This window comes from Vitis vinifera, chromosome 17, assembly GCF_030704535.1.
Source record: "Vitis vinifera cultivar Pinot Noir 40024 chromosome 17, ASM3070453v1".
Classification (NCBI taxonomy): Eukaryota; Viridiplantae; Streptophyta; class Magnoliopsida; order Vitales; family Vitaceae; genus Vitis; species Vitis vinifera.
Window position 1 is genome coordinate 5,199,772 of NC_081821.1, and position 22,521 is coordinate 5,222,292.

Genomic DNA, 22,521 nt, shown 5'->3' on the forward strand with positions numbered 1-22,521 from the left:
TTTATATAATTAAAAATGAGTTTTTATAAAATAAAAGGAACAATATTTTCTTTTTTCTAGTTTAGAAAATATAGAAAAAAAGAAATTGAAATTTTATAGCTCATTTGCTTCTCAATATGTTAGCTTAACGAAAATAAAACTTTAAAGAATTAAAGCAAGTGTTAGGGTTAAAATATCAATAAAACGAAAAAAATAATTTAATTTAATTTAAATGGCCTCTTGGTGAAAAATTAAAATATAAAATATATTATTATTTTCTTTTTTTCTTTTGCACTAAATGAGAAAAGATTCACCCATCGAACACGTAGAAAGGCTGGGCAACTAAAAATTTGGAGGCATTCGTAATTATGTGAAAATATAGGGGTGTGAATATAATTGTCAGAAAAACAAAGGGAGCTATGGAAGGGGGGAGAAGCGTCTTCTTGCACACACACCAGCCATTCTCTCCCATTCAAATTTTCTTCTATTTTGAAGTTTTTCTCTTGGCGGGAAAGAACTTCCAACTTTCCTCTCTCTTCTAGAGTTAGGTTTTTGGGAAATGGAAGGCAGCGAAAGCGAAGCCATTTTTGAATCTCTAAACCTCAATCCCCAGCTCTTCATCAATGAAGTCCTTAACCTAGTCGATGATTTGCTTGATGGAGCTTTTGATTTCTATCAACAGTAACTTCAACTCTCTCTCTCTCTCTCTCTATACATATGTATTTATCTATATTGTGTGAAATAATTTCTAGTATCTAAATTTTCCCGTGAATTCATGATGATTCTGCAGGGAAGCATCGAATCTTTTGAGAACGGACGGAACCGATCGCTCTGGTGATATAAACAAGGTGCAAAACTTGACTTTTTTTTTTTTTTCTCTGGGTCTTTAATTTTAGGCAATTCGGTTGAATGCTTCCTAATTAGCACTCCTATCTGTTACTTTTATAAGACATTGTTTGGTTTTAAGCACAGCACTTGTAAGGTGGAGTCTTTTGGTTTAATGAGCTTTTTTGTGATGCATCCTGAGTCATGGTGGTTTTTTATTTGTAGGGTATTGGTTATATTCGTAATATGATTCAAGGAGTTTTGGATAAGCGGCTGGAGATGTGGGAGAAGTATTGCCTAAGACACTGTTTTGCTGTTCCTGAGGGATTCTTGATGCCTAAAGCTGTAGGTTCTATATGCTCAGTAATGGGGTTTCTTGTTTATATGTAGATTGTACAATTAACAATCTACTTGTTGTCATCTTTGTGTATCTCTACTAGTTTTTTCTTGGGTACCTAGTAATATCTGTTCATAGGTTTTGTGTAGGCAGGACAAAATAAAACATATGGTCTGATCTTATGAACATTATAGGATAGCATGGCTTTAAGATGGAGCTGAAGGCAAACACAAAATTAAATTGAGATAAAACCATAGTTTTAAAAGGCACACTTTAAGTGCTCCTAGGCTCAAGGAGCAACCACTCCCTAGTCATAGCACTTTGCTTGTCAAGACATGCGCCTTATTGAAGGGGCACACCTTGTCGACTTTAGTCTTCCTTTTTAAATACTTTTATTCTTAAAATTTCTAATTATATATTAAAATTAATATAATTTCATTACTTTTTTTATCGAGTGTTTCTTTTAAATGTTTGGACTCTTAAATTTTATTGATTAGATTAGATCTTGAATGATATTTTATAAAACCGATATGCATCCCTAATCACATTTCACTTTCCTTGGGCACACGCCTTGTGTTGTGTTTAAGCTATAGGAGACTTCCATGCTTTAGGTGCGCTTTGCACCTTTTAAAACTATCGATAAAACAACATAAGATGTTAGGCCTCATGTTCCTCTTTCAATCATTTCCCCATTAGTTTTCTCACCAAGCAGAGAGAGCTTGTTCAAATTCACTTGTTGGGTCTTTTGAAAGAGCAATGGCCCCAATTCTTTTTCCTCATTTAAACCATATACAAGACAGTACCTTTGCAGTAGATGATATATGACACAGAAACATTTAAACCAATTCTCTATATTTCAATGGCACATGCTTTGGGTCTGCTCACTGCTTTCTCTAACCCTTGGTCAGACAGAGAAAAGTCTGAAGAAAAATAGTTGGCATCATAGAAACTTTATATGATTTGCCATGTTGCATTTGTAAATAAATTGGTATGAGTGTTATAGAGCTGATTTTCCGTGCATTGAAGTTTTTGATTGCAAATATTTGATGTTATTTTCTGGTAGTTTCATTTATTCTTGTCATCTCCAACCTCTTACTTGAAACCTCATTTTTTTTTTCTATTTTATGGTTTTTTCTTCAGAAAGAAACCATAAAATAGAAAAAAAAAAAAAAAAAAAAACGAGTTTTCAAGTATTGGTTGGAAAAAATGGCCTCCCAGCTTGAAGCTATCAAAAAGATTTCCTAGTAACATTAGCCCATCCCAAAAATGGAAGGGGGTATGGGGGCAAAAACTTCTTCCACTCTATAATGAGAAAGAACAGTGGTTCTAGATTAGAAAAAAAACAACAATGGGGGTATAACGCATGTATCAACATGGTACCTTCCTGGAAGGTCACTGTTAAGGCTACTTAGTGTTGGTTCCCCTGCAGTTCCAGAAATGACAGATACAAATAAAATCCAAATTTATTTTCATTATCTTTTCAAAGTAGAACTAAAAAAGATAAGCAAGAATAACGTGGACTAACTCTGAAAAAATAGAATAAAATTAAGATCACAAGGCAGAGTTGATCTGATGCACTGTAATATGCTAGTAACTTTGCAAGTTGGGTAGGCTTTGAAGGAGAGAAGCAGTTTGTATGTATTTACTAATCTTTGATATGATGATTTTTTAGTGCTGATATCTTCCATTGGATGTTCTGTTGAAATTATACATTGAACAAGAAAATATTGCATAGTTACATAACAAACAATAGTTGATGTCAATGTGTTTGGATGGTTGTGTAGAATTGGTTGGCTGTGAGATAAGTGGGATTGATGCAATTGGGGAGACAGTGCATCTTAAAGGTGGAGTTCTACATTGGGTAGAGCATTTGTACTCAAAGCGGTTAAGTTGTTTAGTACAGCAGACATCAAAGCAGAGTTTTCCTGCAGTAATGCTTAGCATTACAGTGAGAGACTGCTCATATTTCTTAGTGCACCTGATACAAAATATGATTGAACAAAGAGTCACCACCTAGTAGAGGTAGTGGATTAGCAGTTGTTTAGATTTTTGAGTCAGTTACCTTAGGAGATGCCTATAGATATGGTTTGAAAGAGTAGGAGAGACAGATGCCATAATCATGAGCATTGTGTGGAAAAATTTGCACAACAGCCCTCATGATATTGATGAGTGGCATAGGGTGCATCAAACAGGTGATCATTAAATTCCTAGGGTATCACCTGAACTATGATGAATTTTATTTTCAGAAATGAAATCAGGGTGATGAATGGAAAGCTTGGCTGGAGTAACCAGCTGAGGACAATCTTTGAACTTAATACTCAGTGATAAATGCAAAGGGCTGAGATCCTTCATATCAAGTTATTTATGGAGATGACATGTATGGACTGAAAGATCATGCTTTGAAGGATGGATAGCAATGATATCTGCTACATATTATAGAAGAAAAAAAATTGCTGGAGATTCACCAAGGGGTGTTTGAGTGGTCTATATGTGTAATGGGAGGGCCATGCAGTTGGTTGTGATTTCTCTGTTATCGCCATCTTTTGTTTGGATTATCTATCTATTTATCTACGTATCTATCCATCCATCTATCCATCTATCCGTCCATCCATCCATCTATCTATCTATCTATCTATCTGTATATATATTGTAGGATTCAATAAACCACAACATTTGCAGATGGTATTATTTTATGCTTAGCAAGCTATTGGCATAACACCCTTCAGGAGCCACTGTTGAGCATTTATCATTGCTGCAAATTTTAGGTAAGAAGATAAACACCGATCATGTGAAAGAGAAGTAGCATAGGTTTTGTTGTTAGCTGGAAAACCTTGAAGGGTACAGGTGACAAGCTCTTCATGATTCATGAGACTTATCAGTCAGTTGATCAACAGATCCTTTGATTTGGTTTACATATTCAGCAATCAGTTGACTTCTTTACATCAGTGGTTCTGAGATTTGTCTAGAAAGAATTGGGCATATTTTTGTCCAGAAAAAGGTCTGACTTCTGCTGTACCCTCAATTGGCTATACAAATTAACTGATCATGTATTAAGGGAATTTGAGGGTTTAAGGGATTTAGATAAAGAATATCAACCCCCTGATTCTAGGTGGGGCAGTGAACATGGCTTGCTCTCATCAGTTTTATGGAAGACATTCCTATCTACTTCACATGCTTCCAATGGGAAAATCACAAAGGTGAGCCTACCATTTTCTTCTTTCAATAGAAAATACATTGAGGTTGCATCTCTTAAATTTATATTGATACGAAATCCTGTCATGGGAAGCTTCAATTGATTAAGGCCAGAAGAGTTTTTCCCATAATCTGATCCACATTTGAAAATTTTGTACTATTAATGATCAGGTTTATCATGGTTTGCTATTGATCAGCTATTATAATAAATCAATCCACATGTGCTGTGTTTTATCTTTTCGGAAAAGACATTTGATTTTAGTGAAAGAGTAATTAAATACCAGTGATCGACTTTCAAAGTAATAGTTTTCCTGGAATATGATTTTTTGGGGTATTACAATGTCTTTCTAGAGTGAAACACCTGGTGACAGTTCAATTAACAAAGATGTGCTGTCTGGTCTCGAGCTGGATGCGCAGTTGGATTCATTGAGGGATAAACTTACAGTGGTAATAAGAATTCACATCCTTCTAGAACTTCCTTTTGCATGTGTTTGAGATGATTCTTTACTCTTCTCATTGATTTACTGTGAAATTTCAATGCACTACCCAGGTTGCAAAGGAATCTGCTGAGCTGAACAGAGAGCTCCAAGCATTGGAAAGGCAGTCTGTCTTAAGCAATCAATGTACTGGGTCTGTTAATGAGGCATTGCAGTTATATGAACAAAACAAAGTGCATGACATGTTTCAGGGTAAGCTATTTGAATCTATCTTCTTTGATTCAACAATGATGCATCATTCACTTCTAATCTAGGCATAAGCAGTAGCTTATGCCGTTAGAATAAAATACTATGTGCAGGGAAAAAAAGGTGTCAGTTTTGGAGCTGATCTAAGGGATAGAGTGTTCAATTTTATTAGGAATGCCCTGAATTGCTGCAATATTTACTTCTAGAATCATCAACATAAGAGTAGAGAACCACTTGTTATTGGAATTTTTTGTTTGATTGTTTCTGGTCTAATGTTTATCCATATCTTATTCATATGTTAAACCATGTAATTTACCAATATATTGATTGATCTGGGTCCTTGCCTATGCCATCTGAGGAATCCCCAAGCTGTCAGCATTCCAGAGGTTTTCACACTTCCAACATTTTGTGGTATGCTACAATAAATCTAGTGCTTAGAAAGCAAAGGAATAGATGCTTCATTTTCTTTCTTCAGAACATAACATGTTAACCAGCTCTGAAAATTTCTTATATACATGTCTCAGTTTGGAATCTTATCATTGAATTATAGAATCCTTGTGCAAAAGAAAATTCAGTTGTCTAATGTGCTGAAGGTTTCTCACTGTTGTCTGGTTTAGAACTTAGAAATAATCCTACCAAAAAAAAAAACTAATAAAAAGAAAAGATAAAGTTAGAAATAATATAAATCTTATATGCAAGACAGACAATTATATGTTATGGCATGCAATGCTAGCTTTACTTGTCTCAGTAACTGGCTCATTGGGATGAATTGACTCAAAAGCAGTTCCTAAGTATGGATCTTTCTTATATAATTTCATTTCCTAGTTTTGCCCAATTCCTCCCGTTGGTTAAATGTGCAATATCTCTGCTCAACTTGAGATGAATAAGGATTTCTATATTCGAATGCATAAAGGCTTTGCTGGCAAGTGCCTATAGCTTTCTGGTTAAATTAGTTTTGCATTTTTTTGATAATATAGGTTGAAATTTCTAGCACAGCAAATATTTAAATAGATGAATACTTTCTGCAGAGATGATGAGAACTGCATCAGAACTTCGTACTAAAATGGAGAAGATGAAGACCAAGAGGATGGAAGGGATTGAACGTGTTAAAACAGAGAGGATATACAACCCAGACAGAGATTTGTCTATGAGGAATCGTGACAAAGGTAAATGGTTAGTGAGAATTAATGCTGCTTTAGTGCCCTGCAAGTTGAATTACATTGAAGGATAAATAATCCATGTCTATGCTGGGGATTCTCTTTTTTGCAGGCCTATTCAATGCAGAGTTGGAAGATCTTCAAGAATTTTTAGCCAACATAAAGAACATGTGAGTTAAAATATTGTTACGTCAATCTTGTGGCACAGGAGTGATACATTATGCTTGCTGTAGATAATTACTAGTAAGTTTTCCTTACATGCTGTGTAATGGATAGTTATTGGGCCTTATTATATCATCTAGAGTTCTGGTGTTTCCTTTCTACAATATGAAAAATATAATATCCTTTAATTTTCTGATTTGCAATGATGAATTTTAAGAAAAAAGAAAAAATGGCTTTGGAAGCATCCAACTTCAGATAGGTGGAAATTTAGAGAATGACAAAATAGAAATTCTATAAAGCATCTGTCAGACTGGACAGTTATGAATAAAACTCAGACTAAGAAGTGAAACATCAAGTGTCTCTCTTGAAGGACAAGACTTATGTGCTCTTTATGAGCATTATCTCGAAAAAACGGGGCAAAAATCACAAAAAATAAGAACATAAACAATGATGGAACAATTTAAGAAACCAAAGAACGAATAAATCAAAAACCCATCTGCTTTCTTTGTTCATCCTTTCCCAGCAGATAAATCAATCAATGAATCCATCAGCTTTGTTTGTTGATCCCAGTTGCATCTTTGACAGCGTCAACAGCACCTTGGGCCTTGGCCTTAATCTGCCCACCAGCCTACAAGAGTAGAATACATATATCACTAAGAGAGGCAAAATAAATAGACTAGACGGGCCATGGCAACTATACAAACAAATGGCTTCATAAACATCCTTGTGTGTTGAATCCTTGTGTATGCAATTTGAATTGTTCTATTGGTCAACCATTTGTTGGTTGCTCCAAGGTTGATTGAAATTAGTAGAACAGATTGTTAGGTTCCCCTGAAAGAATTGGATTATGGAACTATCTAATTCTATAAGCGTCTCCAAATGAATTTGATATATGTTCAGTAGTGTATTTTGAACCTCTTGGCATGATTCCTTTGCAGACTGGCAAGCATCCTTGGCCTTGTCCACCATCTCATCCTTCTTAGCCTGAAGTCATCGAGTATAATAATCTTAGTTATATTTTGACATACAACATGATGTGTATGATAGACTACTTGAAAATGGCCACCATGAATGAATGGAAAAGAAGTTCTCACCTTGGCTTGGCCCTTGGCCTCACCAGCTTGGAAGGAAACATCTTCGGATCGGTTGGCCATCTTGTTCTTTAAATGAAGAGGACTTGGAAAATGCTACTCAACCTGAACTTCGGTTGTGATGCAAAACCAAGCAAATATGTGAAGGCATTTATAGGCTTTGGGCAGGAGGACGTTGGTTGACAAGTGTAATTGGACATTGTGCGTGATAGGAGGTTCAGGTGTTGGCCTGTGGCTTTGCAGAATTCGAGGGGTTGTTTGGTGGACTGGATCTATTCAAAGGCTGTTGAGGTTTTTGTGGATGGCAAACGACTGAATCATAGCAAGGATTTGCATAACGGACCTGTTTGGCTGTCGGTATATGCTGAAATTCCATGCCTCTTTGTTTCCATATATGCCGTGCTGTGTTATTCTGATGATTGAAACTTCAATCAGTTTTAGAACTTTAAATTTAAAAGAATATTAGTCTTAACACACTATATTGGTCATTTAATTAATTATAAGATTTTTTTCACTTTTAAAATTTTATTTTATTTTTTATTACAAAACATTTTTACATTTTATAATTTTTGAAACATTAATCCGTCTATTTATTTATTCATTTTTTAAATTATAGAATGTTTATGTAAAAATTAAAATATTTTAATTTTTAATTTTTTATAAATCTAAAAATATATAAGACTAACAAATTTGCAAGAGATAAATGGAATTGGACCATAATAACACATTAAATGCATAGACATGATCTCTTTATTAAATAAGTTATATGAATCATCTCGAACCTAAATCCATTAATTTTATATCATATTTGACTGTAATTTTTGGGAAGGAATCTATGGGCATGTTTGGTTATTGTTTTTGAAAATTGTTCTGGAAAAAAAATTGCATTGGGGAACTAAATTCTAAAAAACAGTTTTTATTCTTAGAAATAAATAAAAAACATATTCGGTTAAATTAATAAAAAAGTTTTTTAGAATAAATAAAACAAAAAACATGTTGGAATGTTTTTTTTTAATTAATAAAGTGTTTTTTTCTATTAATTTGATATTGTAAATATATAAATAATTTTCATATGCATAATTCATTTAAATTTTATTTAATAAAATGATTTCATTTTAAAAATTTTACACTAATAATTTTTTTAAATAAATGATGACTTTGTAACTATGTATAAGTATATTAATTTCAATAATTTAAGGAAGAAGAAAGGGTGTGGGATGAGGGTGTGGTGGTTGGGTGAAGCTTACCTTTGTGAAAATACAAAAAATATCTAAGAAAATACAAAAAGAAGGAAGAGAAAATACGAAAAACAATCTATTCTTTAAACTGTGAAAACATTTTTTTATTGTTTTCAAAAAAGTGGTTTTTGAGAACATAGAAAACACAAAAAACAAAAACACACCCCCTTCCCCAAACAAGTTTTTTGTGTTTTTTGTTTTTAAAAACAGAAAACACGAAAGAAAAGCATTTAGAATCTTAAATAAGGCCAGCTTTTATTTAGTAGTAGTTGCTAGTATTTAACTGTTACTAGAATATCTGGGCCACCATTAAACCTTGAAGTAACCAACAAAATCCGCAGAGGGTCCTGCCCCTATATATAATGCACCATGATATTCCTGAACTTCACTCAGCAGATTAGAGCCATATTGGGCAGCAAAGTTGAGTGACTCCAAAATGTTGCCATAGGGGTCGATCCTTTGTGCTGTGGGCACTGTTGTTGGAGTACTTTGGATGCTTACTGCCACCCAGAAACTTTCTAATGTGGTTCTAATGTTAGTTGGCCTTCCCTCGAGGCCAACTAAAATTTCAGCTGTGGATGCCTTTGTACCTTCAAACCAAAACTTTTGGATCCTGTTAGCGTTAAACTGTGTCACCAAAATGAACGAACGGTCAGTGCTGAGCGCTGTCCCAACTGTTGGGACGTCATTTGTTTGTTTGGCCCTGGTGCCTAGGCTTGAGCCTGCGCGGTGCCCAGAGTGGCCTCCCCAGGATTCGAACTTAAGACCTTATGGTCGTTGAGAAAGCCCTCCTGGGGACGTCACCCCAAGGGCCAAATAAACAAATGGCCCCATAAGACTCTGTGTTGTCCGGCGCCGCGCAGGCTCAAGCCTAGGTACCCGGACACCAGAGCACAAAAGGCCGACGTTTTTATTGGGACGTCATTTGTTTGTTTGGCCCTGGTGCCTAGGCTTGAGCCTGCGCGGCGCCCAGAGTGGCCTCCCCAGGAGGGCTTCCTTAACGACCTTAAGGTCTTGAGTTCGAATCCTGGGGAGGCCACTCTAGGCGCCACACAGGCTCAAGCCTAGGCACCAGGGCCAAACAAACAAATGACGTCCCAACACTAACTGCCCCAGATAGGTTTCTCAGCAACACGTTAACCTGGCTGGTCCGTGGGTCATATTTTAATAACCTTCCAGTTGTGTCGCTCAGAACTGTGGCATTGCCAGATACAAGTGCCTGCCTTATATCCCTGCAAGAAGAATTGCAAAATGTTTTTGTTTCTTGTTTTCTTCATGCATGATGAATGAACTGAAGAAAACCTATCAGCAAAGTACCTTAGCTCGTATTCAGTACTGAAGTCCGTAATGTAAACTGTACCGGTTACTGGGTCAACGTCCAAACCACTAAGGAAGCGAAAGGGCACTCCTTCTGCACTGGTAGCAGCTTGGGTTGCAGGTCCTCCATTGGATCCCACCGCCAATAAGCCAAAATAAGCGTCAGCGATGTACAGTTGGTTAGATGAATGGTCATAACCCAAGCCTAATGGCCTTCCGCAGATGGGTCCCAAATTTATGTCCCTTGTGCCATCACATACTTCCTTGGACCTGAATCAGAGCCAAGAGGCAGAAAATTAATGAGATTGTGTTTATCATTAAAGAACATATTTATGCAAGCATCGATTAACTGCCTTTACCTACAGCCATTTCTGGCTCATTTGTGGTTAGTAAATGATTATGTTACAGTAATATAATTTGATTTACAGAACTGTACATGGGCCTTGAAGAGATTGGAGTCCTGATATTGTTATGTCAAAAATTACCTGTTTGGTGCCGTGAAGGCAAATTCTGTGAAGCCAACTTTAGGCCCTCCATATTTGAAAATCCTACCATCTGTGACACCAGTGTAGGGCCCTCCGCCGAGCTGGTCAAAGGCAAAGGAGTAAGGACTTGTCACATTCTTTGGCAATGGGAGCTTGATAAAGATCCGATTGGAAAGAATAGTTGAAGGGAATGAGAAGAGAAATAAGAAAAGGAAGAGCATGGCAACGGCTGAGTGAGCGAAGATAATACCTATATCTTTAGTGAAGACCCACAGAATTCCACACTGCTGTTAATTTGTAGGCCTGGTCTGAGTGTCGACAAGAAATAAATTTTGGACTGCAATGCCATGTAAGTCAATGCAGTTTCACGACCTTGCCCAGAGAAAAAAAAAATGGTTTTAAGTAGAGGCAAAAATGCAACATCATAAATCCCTGTTGCAGATTTTCATTCAGAAGCGCAGGTACACTTCCCTAATAAATAGTACAGCTGAAGAAGGAAAATTACGATGACTTCTGGTGCATCTTATCCATATATTGATGAGGAGCTACAACTTGGAAGATTCAGGCCCAACATGGATTAGCATATGCATGTTAATTATATTCTCAATCCCGCTCTGTATGGTGTATGCTGCTTCTCATTGAACTCTGGATTCACTTTCCTAGTAGATGATGCAGAAAAGATAAAAAAAAAAACTTGCAGTTGATGTACATTATGTAATCAGTGTTGTTTGCAAGACAATGATGCTGACTATATATAATTCAAGGGAGAGTCTTGACCTCACTGGGATAGTCCCTTGGCTGCCCCTGCCAAGACCATCGATATCAGTTCTTGCTAATCTGCCTCTAGGCCACAACATGGACTTGGATCCTTGATAGAAAATATACTTGAAATTAAGCTCAACTCCATGATAAGGAGCCATGTATAAGATTGTACACAAGCCTATATGAAATGGGATTTTTTTTTTTCTCTTTTTGGGTCTGGTTAGATTTTCCCTTTTTCCAGCCCCAAAGGACAAACTTAGTTTCAGATGACGCCATGTCCAACCAGCAACACACTTGTATTTTTATTGGAATCTGATTGCTATAAAATGGCCTCTATTCTGTGAAAGAATTGTGAGTGATGCTGGTGACCTTACTCCATAACTCCCTGTACTGCTGCTTTACATTGAACTCCACTGATACACTTCCCTCATAAATGGTGCTCATAAAAAATAAGAGATCTTGAAGCAACATTTGGTGCCCAGACACTAGTGTATTTTAGAGTTTTGACCCAATAGAACATTAAAATAAAAAAAAAACTAAAAAACTAAACTTGTCTCCAAAATAATACCTAATTTAGTGTGTCTGTGCCAAGTAGGTCTTCATATCATAAAACCGTAGTTGGTGATTATAGTTTTGTTTTTCTAATTAAAATCATAATCGGTGTTATTATGATTTTAAACTTAAAGTTAAAATTGTAATTGGTGACTATGATTTTAAATTCTTTTAAAAATGATAAAACCCGTAGTCATTAACTCCGACTTTAACTTTAATTTATATATAAATATAATTATGTTGTTTCATTTGAAACATTTAACTTTAATTTTTTAAAATAGAAATATTATATTATTTTGATTTTATATTATATTTTAATTAAAAATATGTGAATGGTTAATAAATTTATTTCATTATTTAAAAAATAATAATATATGAAATTAAGTAATTGATATTTTTAATTTGATATAAAAAATATTTTTATTTAATTTTATTAAAACAATTGACACTTTATTTAATATAAATATAATTATTTAATTATATTTAAATATAAATAAATTATATTTATTTGAAACAAATAAATTATGAAAACCTATTTAGAAAAAAAACAAATAATATAAATTATTATATTAATTAATAAATTTTTATATACTATATGTAAGTTGTATTTAATATCACCTCGTTCAATTTAAGTTTAAAATTTATTATATTTTTATTTAAATATATAATAATTTTTTAATAATAAAAAAGTCGTGGTTGGTGACTATGGTTTCGATCATTTTAGAAAAATAAAACCGTATCAACTACGATTTTATGACATGACATTAAATTAAACATTATTTTGAAAACAAGTTTACTTTATAAATTTTTTTTTTAAATGTCCTATTTTGGGTCAAAATTAAGAGGGTGTTTGTTTTTTTAACTTTTTACTGAAAGCAATTTGTTTTCAGAATTTAAGTTATTTATTTTTTTATTTTTTAACGATTTATTATAAACTTTTCACTAAATAGAAAAAGTCAAAATATTTAACTTTTTCTAAATAGAAAAAATAACATATTGATTTTTTTTTACTTTTTAATACCTAATAGAAATAAAATACAATAAAAACAAATAACTTAATATTTAACACTATTAAGTATTAAAGTACTATTTACAATTAAGTACAAAAACAAACACCACAATATTATCTTATTTATACATCATAATGAGCTTAAAAATGGGGAGTTTCTGACTGAACAAGGATCGGTATTTGATGCTGTTTTCTCATTGATATGATCTCCTGATCCACTCTTAATAAATGAGGCAGTCTCCAGAAGGGATCATTGAAGGTTAGTTTTTTTAGGAGTTCCACGAGGCAATAAAGCTGCCATGGAATTGTTTCAAAGAAGAGTGTTGACCTCACTGAGTCATCTGCTTGTGTCACTTTAACTGCACTTAATAATGCCATTGGTTCCTGATAATAGGTCTCACAATTGGCAGATTGTGCGGCCCCCTGACGTTGGATGATGGGTGTCTCATGGATGGCGGAGTCGGTCACTTGGACTTGGCGATCAGATAAGAAGCCACAATTAATTCCTGAAAGGTTCAACTCCAAAATATGGAGTTATACTACCTCTAACATAGTAGGTAGTGTTTAACAAATGTTCTTAGGCCCTATCTGATTGCTTTGGCTTTATATTACAGTTGATCTGAAGTTCTATTTTAGCTTTGTTGTTCTTTTTTTATCTTCTGCTTCTTCTTCTTCATTTTTTTTCTTTCCCCCATGTTTTCATGTTTTCGGTTTGTTAATCTGAGTTTCATGTTTCCAATTTTAGTCTAAAACTTTTCATCTTCCATATTTTATTAATTTGATATAAGAATCTGAATTGATTGGAAAACTGTTAGAATTTAGCTGCATTACTGTTGCTCACAGAACTTTGCACTCTTCCACCTGATAGAGATCTCTTTCTCTTAATAGTTCTTTTCTTGCTTCTCAATGGTTAGAGAATGGATTGAATTATTATAAGATCTCTGCTCCGAAACGTTCCCTTGAAGTAGATAACAAGTTTTAAATCTTAATGCAGGCAAGATTGTTGGTAGATCAGGTTGAATCAATCTTTTTCACATCACTTGTAAGGGGTATCTAACCCTTCAGCTGCTGGTGGGTGGATGGTGAAGGTAATTTAGCCTGCAAGTTGCCTAAGTTAGAACTTAATTTAGGGAGTGGTTTTAGACATAGAATCTAAATCCATGTGAATTTGACAAAAACCTCAACCTAAAAATGGAAAAGGAAAAGGAAATTATGAAAGACGCGCATTTAGAACTCAACTTTTATTTAGTATTAGTTGCTCCCATTTTAACTGCCATTGCTTAGGAGTACTTTTCTAAGCCATGTGGACACCAACAAAATTTGCGGAGTTTGCTCCAATATATAATGCCCCAAGATGCTGTTGCACCTCAGTGATCAAAGTAGATCCACCATATTGATCATCAAAACTCACTGTTTCCAATATGGTTCCGTAGTAACTGATCCTTTGTCCTGTGAGAATTGTGGTTGGTGGAGATTGATTATTTGGGACATTCACTGCCACCCAAAAATTTCCTGATGCAGTCCTCTTAATGTTAACTGGCCTTCCCCGGAAACTTACGAAAGTTTCTGCTGTAGATGCTTTAGGACCTCTAAGCCAAAACTTCAGAATTCTGTTAGCATTGAACTCTGAGACGAGAACAAACATTCCATCATTGCTGACTGCAGTCCCCGCCGCTCCAGAGAGGCCTCTCAACAACACGGTAACATTCTTTGTCTCTGGGTCATATCTTAATAGCCTTCCAGTTGCATCGCTGGAAAATTGAGTTGTGTTGCCACTTGCGAGTGCCCGTGAAATGTTTCTGCATTATGTACGATGCTACTTTTAGTGTATTTATCCACTAATTTCATGTATGATCAATGAAATGAGAGAAACAAATTGGCAAATAACCTTAGCTGGATTGTAGTACTGAAGTCTGTAAAATAGACCAGCCCGGACAATGGGTCAACGTCTAAACCATTAAGGAAGCAGAAGGGCACCCCTTCTGCACTTGTTGCAAGTTTGGTTGCAAGCCTTCCATTAGTACCCGCCACAAAGAGCCCGGAATACGCATCGGCAATGTACATCTGGTTCCTTAGATTGTTGAAACTCAAACCTAATGGTCTTCCACACGTGGGTCCTGAATCTGGGTCTGTAGTGCCATCACACACTGCCTTGGACCTGAATCAGAGTCATCAAGAGACCGGAATTAATAAGTTAGAGCTTGGTGTACAAACACATATTTTTGCAAAAATCCATGGCTAATGCTGTGTTTATCCTTTCTTTTTTTATTCATTTGCAGGAAGCAAGGTTTTTCTCTATTGGGTGTGGGTTGGTTTCTGACCAGAAGACGAGAACCCACTGCATTTACACAAATATGATATTGTTGATGGAGGCCTGAATGAGGGCTCTCTCCATCTAAAAGGTTACCTGGTCGGTGTACAGAAGGCAAAATCTGTGAAACCAACGTCAGTTCCTCCATATCTGATAATTCTACCATCATTGACACCAGCATAGGGTCCTCCAACAGTCAGGTCAAAGGCAAGGGACACGGGACCTGTAACATTTGGCGGCAATTGGAGTTGGGTAAAGGACGAAAGAGAACAAACCTTGGCGGGAAAACATAAGAAAAGGATGAAAATGGAGAGGAAGACCTCAGTAGATGGGCTGAAGATGATGGCCATATCTGTAGTGAGGAGCCACGGTACTCATAGAAGAGCCACAACAGCATTTGGTTTATAGCCTGAGTCTGGACGAGAAAGAAAAGTTTGGGCTGTTGTGCCAAGTAAGTCAATGCGGTTTTACAACCATACAAGAATATTTTAGATAAGTAGTGGCAAAAGTTAGCAGTAGGCCACTCTTTCAAAACTTTTAAAAAAAAAAGGACTTTCCCCTTTCAGTTTTCTTTGGTTTTCTGGGTTTAATCATTTCCAGATAATAAGCTTAAATTGATGCTGTGTGGATGAAGTAGCTTCTATATGTATGATATATCTGCATAAGCACATGGTAGGTACTGTAGCTTTTCTTCTGTTGCAGCTTTTCATTCACCTTTGCTGATAGACATTCCTGAAATGGTGCAGCTATATTGTGGGTCCATTGGTTGTTTTATGTGATTTTATTCTTTCTATTGATTTCAACTTTAGAGAAAATCATTTTCATTACTCTTCAAAAAATTTTAAAAGCATGAAATTCATGGTTTCATTTTTTTTTTTAAATTTTATTTTTTCATTTTCTAAACTCAGTTTTTGAAAAAATAAAAATGAAAAAACACAGTACAAGTTAACTTTTATTTATGGTTATTAATTACTAAACTTCGGTTTCAGGATCCGAGCTAAGTCCTGTAAATGCTGGCATAAGCTGCAACCAGAGATGCTACATATAATTCCCCATTACGCTCTTGAACTTCACTGATCGCACTGATTTGATATGCCCCAACGAGAGGAGCTACTTCTAAAACCCTGCCATCATTGCTGAGTCTTAGCCCTAGAGGCATCACAAGTGATTCTGGAGGTGCCGGTGGTCCTAATGCATTGTTTATTGCCACCCAGAACTCTCCCCTTTCGTTCCTCTTAATGTTACTTGGTTTTCCCAGGAGTTCCATGAAAACTTCTGAAGTATTAGCTTTCGGACCTCCAAGCCAAAACCTACGGATTCTGTTTGCAGTTAACTCAGCAACAAGCACAAACATACCATCTCTGCTTACTGCCACCCCAACTGCCACAGAAAGGCCCCCGAGCAATACTCTCACCTCCCTGCTCTGCGGATCATACCTAAATAGGCTTCCTGTACTGTCATTGCTTGCAATTAGTTCCTGCATATCCCTGCAATTAATATATGTGACAATTTTAAGAGGGGTGATGGTAACCAAAAAAAAAAAAGAGGACCTTTTTTGTTTCTTCTGTTCATTTTCTTGAGGATACCTTAACTGGAATCGAGTGCTAGCTTCTGTAAAATAGACCATTCCATTTCCTTGGTCCACGTCCAGACCTGCTAGAAACCGAAAGGGGATGCCTTCTGCAGCAGCAGCAAGTTGGGTAGCAATCCCTCCACTGGAACCCACCACCATGAGTCCCAAATAAGCATCAACCATGTAGAGATCGCCTGTGTGATAGTTGAAACCCAAGCCTAATGGCCTCCCACAGGTGGCTTCCAATGCTGGATCAATTGAGCCATCACACATTTCCTCGGTCCTGAATTATAAGTAAAATAATATTATTTTCGATCAGGATGAGAAATAATTTCAAGCATGCATGCATGCATGTCTGTGGTATAGATTTGTAGTGATGAACAAACAAGCAAACTTGATTTAACTTGTTCTCGCAGTAATCTCTTGGGAAGTATCTGCTATTGTCCATGAAAATTATCATTCTTAATAGTCTAGTGTAGAGTATCACTGCTTGTCTTGCGGTATTATGGTTCATGTGGAATATAGTTCATCTTATAATATACGCATGAACTAAATTTTTGATATTTTGAAGAAACAATAAGAATTTGACTTCTGTCCTCAACAGGAAAACATGCACATGAGCGCATATGGTGAAGTTGAAGACAGCATGCGGAACTGGCTCTCTCCCTGATAAAAGGGTACCTATTTGGTGAAGTGACGGCAAAATCTGTGAAACCAACAGCAGGCCCCTGATATTTGAGGACTCTACCATCGGAAACACCGGTGTAGGGCCCTTCACCTTTCAAGTCGAATGCGAGGGACTCTGGACCCGTAATGGATGATGGCAATTGGAGTTTGTTGAACAAGGTAAAAGGAAGGACCCCTGAAGGCAAACATAAGAGAAAAATGAAAATGGAAAGCATGGCTGATGTTATGAGAATGTAGAGCATTGGTATATCTTAAATGAAGAATTAAAGGAATGCATACGAGAGTTTTATAGGCAAAACACCTAGTTCTTGAGCCCCTTTCCCCCCACCACCCTCACAAGCAAACAAAAGTTAAAATTGAAAAAAAAAAAGAAAGAAAGAAAGAAAGAAAAAAAGAGAACGGAAATCTTGTGTTGCTGTTATCTGCATGTCCTCGGGTTTGCTGTCGGTCTGAACCTTGGGTCTTGTTATTTGGTTCAAAAGCACAATTGGCTTACGAGTTCCGCATGGAGTTCTGCATGTGACTTGAGTGAGCCAAGTAAGCCATAAGTGTATCTCCATGGTATCAAATTTTGAGCTGATGTGAAATAGGTCAAAGAAATTTAACATATTTAGAGTAGCATAAGCTGTAACTCTACATTTCAAAATCTGGACTGCTAGCTACGTTATCCGAGAGGGAATGGATACACTCAAAAAGGTAAAAGAGTAACGGACGTAACTCCAGATTTTTCAGGCAGCATCCCATGTGCAAAAAGTGGGAAACCGAGCTATAAACGGGCAGAAGTTCGTAACTCCATATTTTCTCTGCAACTATCCAGTTTTTAATTTCTTCATTGCGGCCCACATCACCTGAATTCATGACAACCACTTTCAAGACATGTTAAGGAATACATTTGGAGACTAAGGGTAAGGTGCATTAAGTGTTATGTTAGTGGAGATCGAATGATCCTAAACATGTATCACTAAGTTTCAAGACATGTAGCACTTTGTAATTGGTTATGCCACGATGAAATTTACATGTCATATGTTAGACAAGTGGTATATCATGATCGGTCCACAGGGACTTAACAAAATAGGACATCATCATATTCATTATGAATAAAATTCATATAATAATAATTGTAAGAGATATTGGGTGCAAGAACTTCCCATGTAGATACCTAGCTATCATATCCTCGCTTCCTAAAATCAATTTACATAATTAAAGCCTTAACTAAGCAACCAAGCTTTTAGTTAAGAGCAATAAAGGGAATAGAGTGAATAGAACTGACTTGGTAATTTATGGAATCATCAAGACCTATAAACACCAACAAAATGCAAAGGTAGAGATCCTATGTATAATGCTCCATTATATTCCTGAACTTCACTAATGGTCTTAGGTATGTCTCCTGTACCAAAAGCCACCATCTGCAATACCTTCCCTTCTTCACTTAGTCTAAGCCCCAAAGGCACAACTGCCGTTCCTGCTCCAATGTTCACAGCTACCCAAAACTCTCCTCTTGCATTGCTCTTAATGTTATCTGGCGTGCCTGGAGGTTTCAGAAAAAGTTGTGAGGTATTGGCTTTACGGCCTTTAAGCCAAAACCTTTGGATCCTGTTAGTGACGAACTCTGTAACAAGGATGAATGACCCATCTTTGCTTATTGTCACTCCACCTGCTCCACCAAGGCCTCTTAGCAATTCTGTGACTTCTTGAGTTCTGGGATCATATTTCATTAGTCTTCCTGTCATGTCTCCAGTTTGAACTGCAAGCATGAACTCCCTGTAATATTTGCAAGACGAGTCTTAGCTAGGGTTTGTGTGGAAATTTAGTTTTCCACTAAATTCCATTATGAAAAGTAGTATAAGAAATGAATGATATTCATAGCTACAAGATTATATGACTCAATACCTTCTTTGAAATCGAGCACTAGCATCTGTGAAATAAACTATCCCAGTCTCCTGGTCCACATCTACAGCATTAAGGAACAGAAAGGGAACACCTTCTGCTGCAGTGGCAAGTTGGATGATTCTTCCATCTTTGGGACCAACAACATTGAGGCCATTGTGAGTGTTTAGCTAAGTTGGCAATTCCGGACAAAATTCCTAAGTGCTCCCTAACTCGGCTTTCCTATTCCTATTCGGACTACTTGACTTTGAAGACTAAGACTTTGCTAAGAGACCGAGGTATGTAGTCGAGTGTGTGGTGATTGGATGTGAATCAACCCGGTTTTTAATCTTTAAATGTGTTAGAAAGTTGGGAAAAATGGTTTTTGGTGCAAGGCTTTCATTCCTCTGTTTCTGGATCGATCTAGGTGTAGGGGTGGATCTATCCAACTAATGTTTGTTTGATCAAATCTCAGCCATTAGATTAAGGGTTTCTTTTTGCACTTTAAAAACCAATCTTCTCTCATTTTCTGAGTAGAGAGACTGCTGAAAACGTGGGGAGAGCAGCCACACTCCAAGTGTTCTTCATTTTCTCATTTTTGCTTTCCTAATTTAGGGTTTTTGATTGCAAAGAAAATCCACTTCTCTTAATGTTTTCCAAACTAGTTTTCAATGGATTTTCTTGAGCAATAAATGGGTTGATTCATTACTTCATTCACATCTCAATCTCTCATTCTATTTGGGTTTGTGCAAAAACCCATTTTCTTCTTGTGTGGATTCAAGAAGAGGCCGAGATTGAACTTGGTGCGGACTCCAAGTGTGCTCCAAAAGAAGCTGAAAATGAAGGTACTAGTCAAGTATTCCGGGAAGGATTGGTTGGCTTGAGCTAGGTAAAACCTTGTACTCAGTTTTTATTCTTCATAGTGGAGTTTTCAATCGGTGATAGGCCCGTGGTTTTTGATCTCTTCGGAGGTTTTCCACGTTAAAAATCCGGTGTTCATTGTCTCTTTCTCTCACTCTATTTTGATTTATTTTTTAGGAGTGTTGAAGCATTTGCATGTGTTTTGCATTTATAAATTGTTGGGAGAGTGTTGATGTATACATTATTGCTTGTGGATGTTTTGCTTTGTTGAAAAGTTATTGGAAGAAAAAATTCTTGACATTAAGATAGTCTAAGGTTAGATAATCTTTGTTGGGAGAATTTTTAAATTGTTCTACAACACCTATTCACCCCCCTCTAGGTGTAGTTCATTATTGAGATTCACATTTTCAGCCATGATAAGCATCGGCGATGTAGAGATCACCTGTTCTGTAATTGAACCCTAGTCCTAATGGTCTCCCACAGGTAGGCTCCAAACCAGGATCAGTTGAACCATCGCATAATTTCTTGGACCTGAACCAGAGATGTAAACACAGAAAACATTGGAAAACATAGAAGCTCACTCCATATTAGAATGATGATTTGCTTATATATATAAGGCTCCGCTTGATTCATGTTCATTGCTCAGATGAAAAGATCCTTACCATATATTTGTATAGAGAGTTTCCAAAATGCTAAACAAGTAGCTGTTTAGTTACATTGACCATATGTTAATTGGATTTCCTAATTGGACTGTAATTAGCACAATCAACTGTATGGTATAATAATTGCAAACAATGATTATTTGAGAACTCTATTCAAGTATTAACTCATGCAGTTGATACCGGCTAGCTTATGTAATACTCCAGAAGATACCTCAATACAACATGGCTCAGATACCACATATTAGGAATAATAAACAAAACATGAGCAAGCAGAGCAGTTTCTAGCAAACTTTCCAGCCCCCTACTACTCAAGTGACCAGACCCAGTAGAGATGCCGAAAGTTAACCCTGCAGTGCGTAACTAGACACTTCAGTCAAGTCGCTAGTTTACTGAATTGCTAGTCTAGTTCAGTTGAAACTCTCAGTCCACTTTAGCAGAATAAACCTTAAATAGAGCTAGCACTGAAAAATAATAATAACAAAGCTCCCTATAGTAAGATCAACTGAACAAAGACACGCAATATATATGATATATCTCAACCCCAAAACAACTCAAGATGAGTCCTTGACCCACCAGCTTATCATCAAACACATGATCAACCATCCAAGATAAATAGTACCAATGATTTACAAGGAAATTAAAAACCTCTAAAATGAAAGTAAAAATGGTAGAGAAATGAACATCCACTATTGGAAAAGGGATCGATACAATATTTTCACAAGTCCTATAACCATGGCTCATGGCATACAAAGATAGGAATTGAAGAGAACTAACAATGCTCTTCTTACCAAGCTTATAAAACCACAAAAGGGAGTGGAGAAATCTCATCAATGCGGTGCCCTCGTTACAAGCAAGCCAAGAATGGGGGAGAAACCTCTCTTGCTTTGAATCTGAAAAGAAAACCCTAATGGAGCCTCATCTCATGACCTTTCTCCTCTCTTTCTTCCCTCAATTTCTTCTCTCTACTGCTCTCTCCTCTGCTACAAACCACATAGACAGATCATTGTCTTTTCAAGTGGGCTTCAAGATTTCACCAGCTACTGCCCATTTATGGACTTAACTTGCTGTTGGAACAGCTCACACAATGGGCTTCTTGAGCCAATAGTCGTGCAAAAGGATCAGGCATATGCTTTGAGATTCATTTCAACACATGATTATTCAATTTAGTAAATGATAAGCCAGTAGGTTCATGAGCATTTACATATATTAGGGCCCCAAGCAAGCAAGCTTGGGTTTAATTAACAGCAGTCAAACAACAATGTTTTGAGGAACCTTAAGGCCTATAAACGCCAACAAAAGGCAAAGCCACAGACCCTATATATAATGCTCCCTTGTATTCCTGAACTTCGCTAATGGCTGTAGGCATGTCTCCTGGATCAAAAGCCACCACCTGCAGGACCCTCCCTTCTTCGCTAACCCTGAGCCCCAAAGGCACAGTTATTGCCAGCAAGTGCTTGAGTGCCCTCCAAAGACATTTGACAGCTTATTGCACTCATTGTGAGCTCTCCCTCTAAAATTGTTTTTTTTTCCTTTTCGCCCACAATACATCGATTTATGCCATTATTCATCAAACATACTTAATGCTATATATAAGTCTATGTATAAAGTTTATGATGATCTCATGTCTTTAAAGGCAATATATAGCCTAAGAAGTACGTAAAGTCGAATCTAAGGATATTTGAAATATGATCGTGAATTCAAAATGTTTTGAAATATAATTGTCAATGTAAACTAACTAGTCTAACTCACTAACATAGTCTATAAGATAAACC

General features: G+C 36.4%; 6 protein-coding genes and 1 long non-coding RNA gene across 8 annotated transcripts; 2 read left to right on the forward strand and 5 right to left on the reverse strand.

The window, feature by feature from the left end:
- Positions 1-382: 382 nt before the first annotated feature.
- On the forward strand, positions 383-7,903 carry LOC100267948 (protein MIS12 homolog). The gene is made up of 8 exons (XM_019226431.2): positions 383-660; positions 770-827; positions 1,030-1,149; positions 4,685-4,780; positions 4,884-5,022; positions 6,045-6,182; positions 6,286-6,343; positions 7,274-7,903. Exons 1-8 carry the CDS (start codon positions 539-541, stop codon positions 7,356-7,358), a joined length of 816 nt encoding a protein of 271 aa, XP_019081976.2. The 5' UTR covers positions 383-538; the 3' UTR covers positions 7,359-7,903.
- LOC100245628 (stress-induced protein KIN2) lies at positions 6,611-7,543 on the reverse strand. Its single transcript, XM_002270462.4, has 3 exons — positions 7,430-7,543; positions 7,251-7,319; positions 6,611-6,963 (listed from the first exon to the last, which is right to left on the reverse strand). The coding sequence occupies exons 1-3, from the start codon at positions 7,487-7,489 to the stop codon at positions 6,883-6,885; spliced, it is 210 nt and encodes a 69-aa protein (XP_002270498.1). The 5' UTR covers positions 7,490-7,543; the 3' UTR covers positions 6,611-6,882.
- A 1,070-nt stretch (positions 7,904-8,973) lies between the features above and the next one.
- On the reverse strand, positions 8,974-10,687 carry LOC100266318 (protein STRICTOSIDINE SYNTHASE-LIKE 11). Its single transcript, XM_059734184.1, has 4 exons — positions 10,467-10,687; positions 9,982-10,251; positions 9,773-9,896; positions 8,974-9,291 (listed from the first exon to the last, which is right to left on the reverse strand). The coding sequence occupies exons 1-4, from the start codon at positions 10,685-10,687 to the stop codon at positions 8,974-8,976; spliced, it is 933 nt and encodes a 310-aa protein (XP_059590167.1).
- Positions 10,688-14,083: 3,396 nt separating this feature from the next.
- LOC100243986 (protein STRICTOSIDINE SYNTHASE-LIKE 11) lies at positions 14,084-15,450 on the reverse strand. Its single transcript, XM_002274199.3, has 3 exons — positions 15,197-15,450; positions 14,678-14,947; positions 14,084-14,588 (listed from the first exon to the last, which is right to left on the reverse strand). Exons 1-3 carry the CDS (start codon positions 15,448-15,450, stop codon positions 14,084-14,086), a joined length of 1,029 nt encoding a protein of 342 aa, XP_002274235.1.
- Positions 14,409-17,658, forward strand: LOC132252841 (uncharacterized). 2 transcript variants are annotated; one of them, XR_009464647.1, is made up of 3 exons: positions 14,409-14,489; positions 15,069-15,551; positions 17,278-17,658. It is a non-coding gene; the product is annotated as an uncharacterized LOC132252841 (long non-coding RNA). The 2 variants fall into 2 exon arrangements; XR_009464646.1 differs by lacking the exon at positions 17,278-17,658 and adding an exon at positions 16,090-16,991.
- On the reverse strand, positions 16,027-17,611 carry LOC100249157 (protein STRICTOSIDINE SYNTHASE-LIKE 10). The gene is made up of 3 exons (XM_010665210.3): positions 17,355-17,611; positions 16,687-16,956; positions 16,027-16,587 (listed from the first exon to the last, which is right to left on the reverse strand). The coding sequence occupies exons 1-3, from the start codon at positions 17,600-17,602 to the stop codon at positions 16,098-16,100; spliced, it is 1,008 nt and encodes a 335-aa protein (XP_010663512.1). The 5' UTR covers positions 17,603-17,611; the 3' UTR covers positions 16,027-16,097.
- A 991-nt stretch (positions 17,659-18,649) lies between the features above and the next one.
- On the reverse strand, positions 18,650-22,245 carry LOC100254255 (protein STRICTOSIDINE SYNTHASE-LIKE 10). The gene is made up of 5 exons (XM_010665582.1): positions 22,167-22,245; positions 20,961-21,096; positions 20,530-20,618; positions 19,251-19,311; positions 18,650-19,121 (listed from the first exon to the last, which is right to left on the reverse strand). The coding sequence occupies exons 1-5, from the start codon at positions 22,243-22,245 to the stop codon at positions 18,650-18,652; spliced, it is 837 nt and encodes a 278-aa protein (XP_010663884.1).
- Between the last annotated feature and the right edge of the window lie 276 nt (positions 22,246-22,521).

Bases quoted from the DNA above. Each gene is read 5' to 3' on its own strand.
- LOC100245628 (XM_002270462.4), bottom strand. From the start codon at position 7,489: ATGGCCAACCGATCCGAAGATGTTTCCTTCCAAGCTGGTGAGGCCAAG. The intron at 7,320-7,429 runs GTGAGAACTTCT...CGATGACTTCAG, and splicing joins AGGCCAAGGGCCAAGCCAAG to GCTAAGAAGGATGAGATGGT. The intron at 6,964-7,250 runs GTTCAAAATACA...CTACTCTTGTAG, and splicing joins CAAAGGAATCATGCCAAGAG to GCTGGTGGGCAGATTAAGGC.
- LOC100243986 (XM_002274199.3), bottom strand. From the start codon at position 15,450: ATGGCCATCATCTTCAGCCCATCTACTGAGGTCTTCCTCTCCATTTTC. The intron at 14,948-15,196 runs GTAACCTTTTAG...ACTCTGATTCAG, and splicing joins GCCTTCTGTACACCGACCAG to GTCCAAGGCAGTGTGTGATG. The intron at 14,589-14,677 runs GTTATTTGCCAA...TACATAATGCAG, and splicing joins AGTACTACAATCCAGCTAAG to AAACATTTCACGGGCACTCG.
- LOC100266318 (XM_059734184.1), bottom strand. From the start codon at position 10,687: ATGCTCTTCCTTTTCTTATTTCTCTTCTCATTCCCTTCAACTATTCTT. The intron at 10,252-10,466 runs GTAATTTTTGAC...GCTCTGATTCAG, and splicing joins GCCTTCACGGCACCAAACAG to GTCCAAGGAAGTATGTGATG. The intron at 9,897-9,981 runs GTACTTTGCTGA...TTCTTCTTGCAG, and splicing joins AGTACTGAATACGAGCTAAG to GGATATAAGGCAGGCACTTG.
- LOC100249157 (XM_010665210.3), bottom strand. From the start codon at position 17,602: ATGCTCTACATTCTCATAACATCAGCCATGCTTTCCATTTTCATTTTT. The intron at 16,957-17,354 runs GTACCCTTTTAT...CTTATAATTCAG, and splicing joins GCCGTCACTTCACCAAATAG to GACCGAGGAAATGTGTGATG. The intron at 16,588-16,686 runs GTATCCTCAAGA...TATTAATTGCAG, and splicing joins AGCACTCGATTCCAGTTAAG to GGATATGCAGGAACTAATTG.
- LOC100254255 (XM_010665582.1), bottom strand. From the start codon at position 22,245: ATGAGTGCAATAAGCTGTCAAATGTCTTTGGAGGGCACTCAAGCACTT. The intron at 21,097-22,166 runs GTTAGCGAAGAA...TACGCACTGCAG, and splicing joins CTGTGCCTTTGGGGCTCAGG to GGTTAACTTTCGGCATCTCT. The intron at 19,122-19,250 runs GTATTGAGTCAT...CAAATATTACAG, and splicing joins AGTGCTCGATTTCAAAGAAG to GGAGTTCATGCTTGCAGTTC.
- LOC100267948 (XM_019226431.2), top strand. From the start codon at position 539: ATGGAAGGCAGCGAAAGCGAAGCCATTTTTGAATCTCTAAACCTCAAT. The intron at 828-1,029 runs GTGCAAAACTTG...TTTTATTTGTAG, and splicing joins GCTCTGGTGATATAAACAAG to GGTATTGGTTATATTCGTAA. The intron at 1,150-4,684 runs GTAGGTTCTATA...ATGTCTTTCTAG, and splicing joins GATTCTTGATGCCTAAAGCT to AGTGAAACACCTGGTGACAG.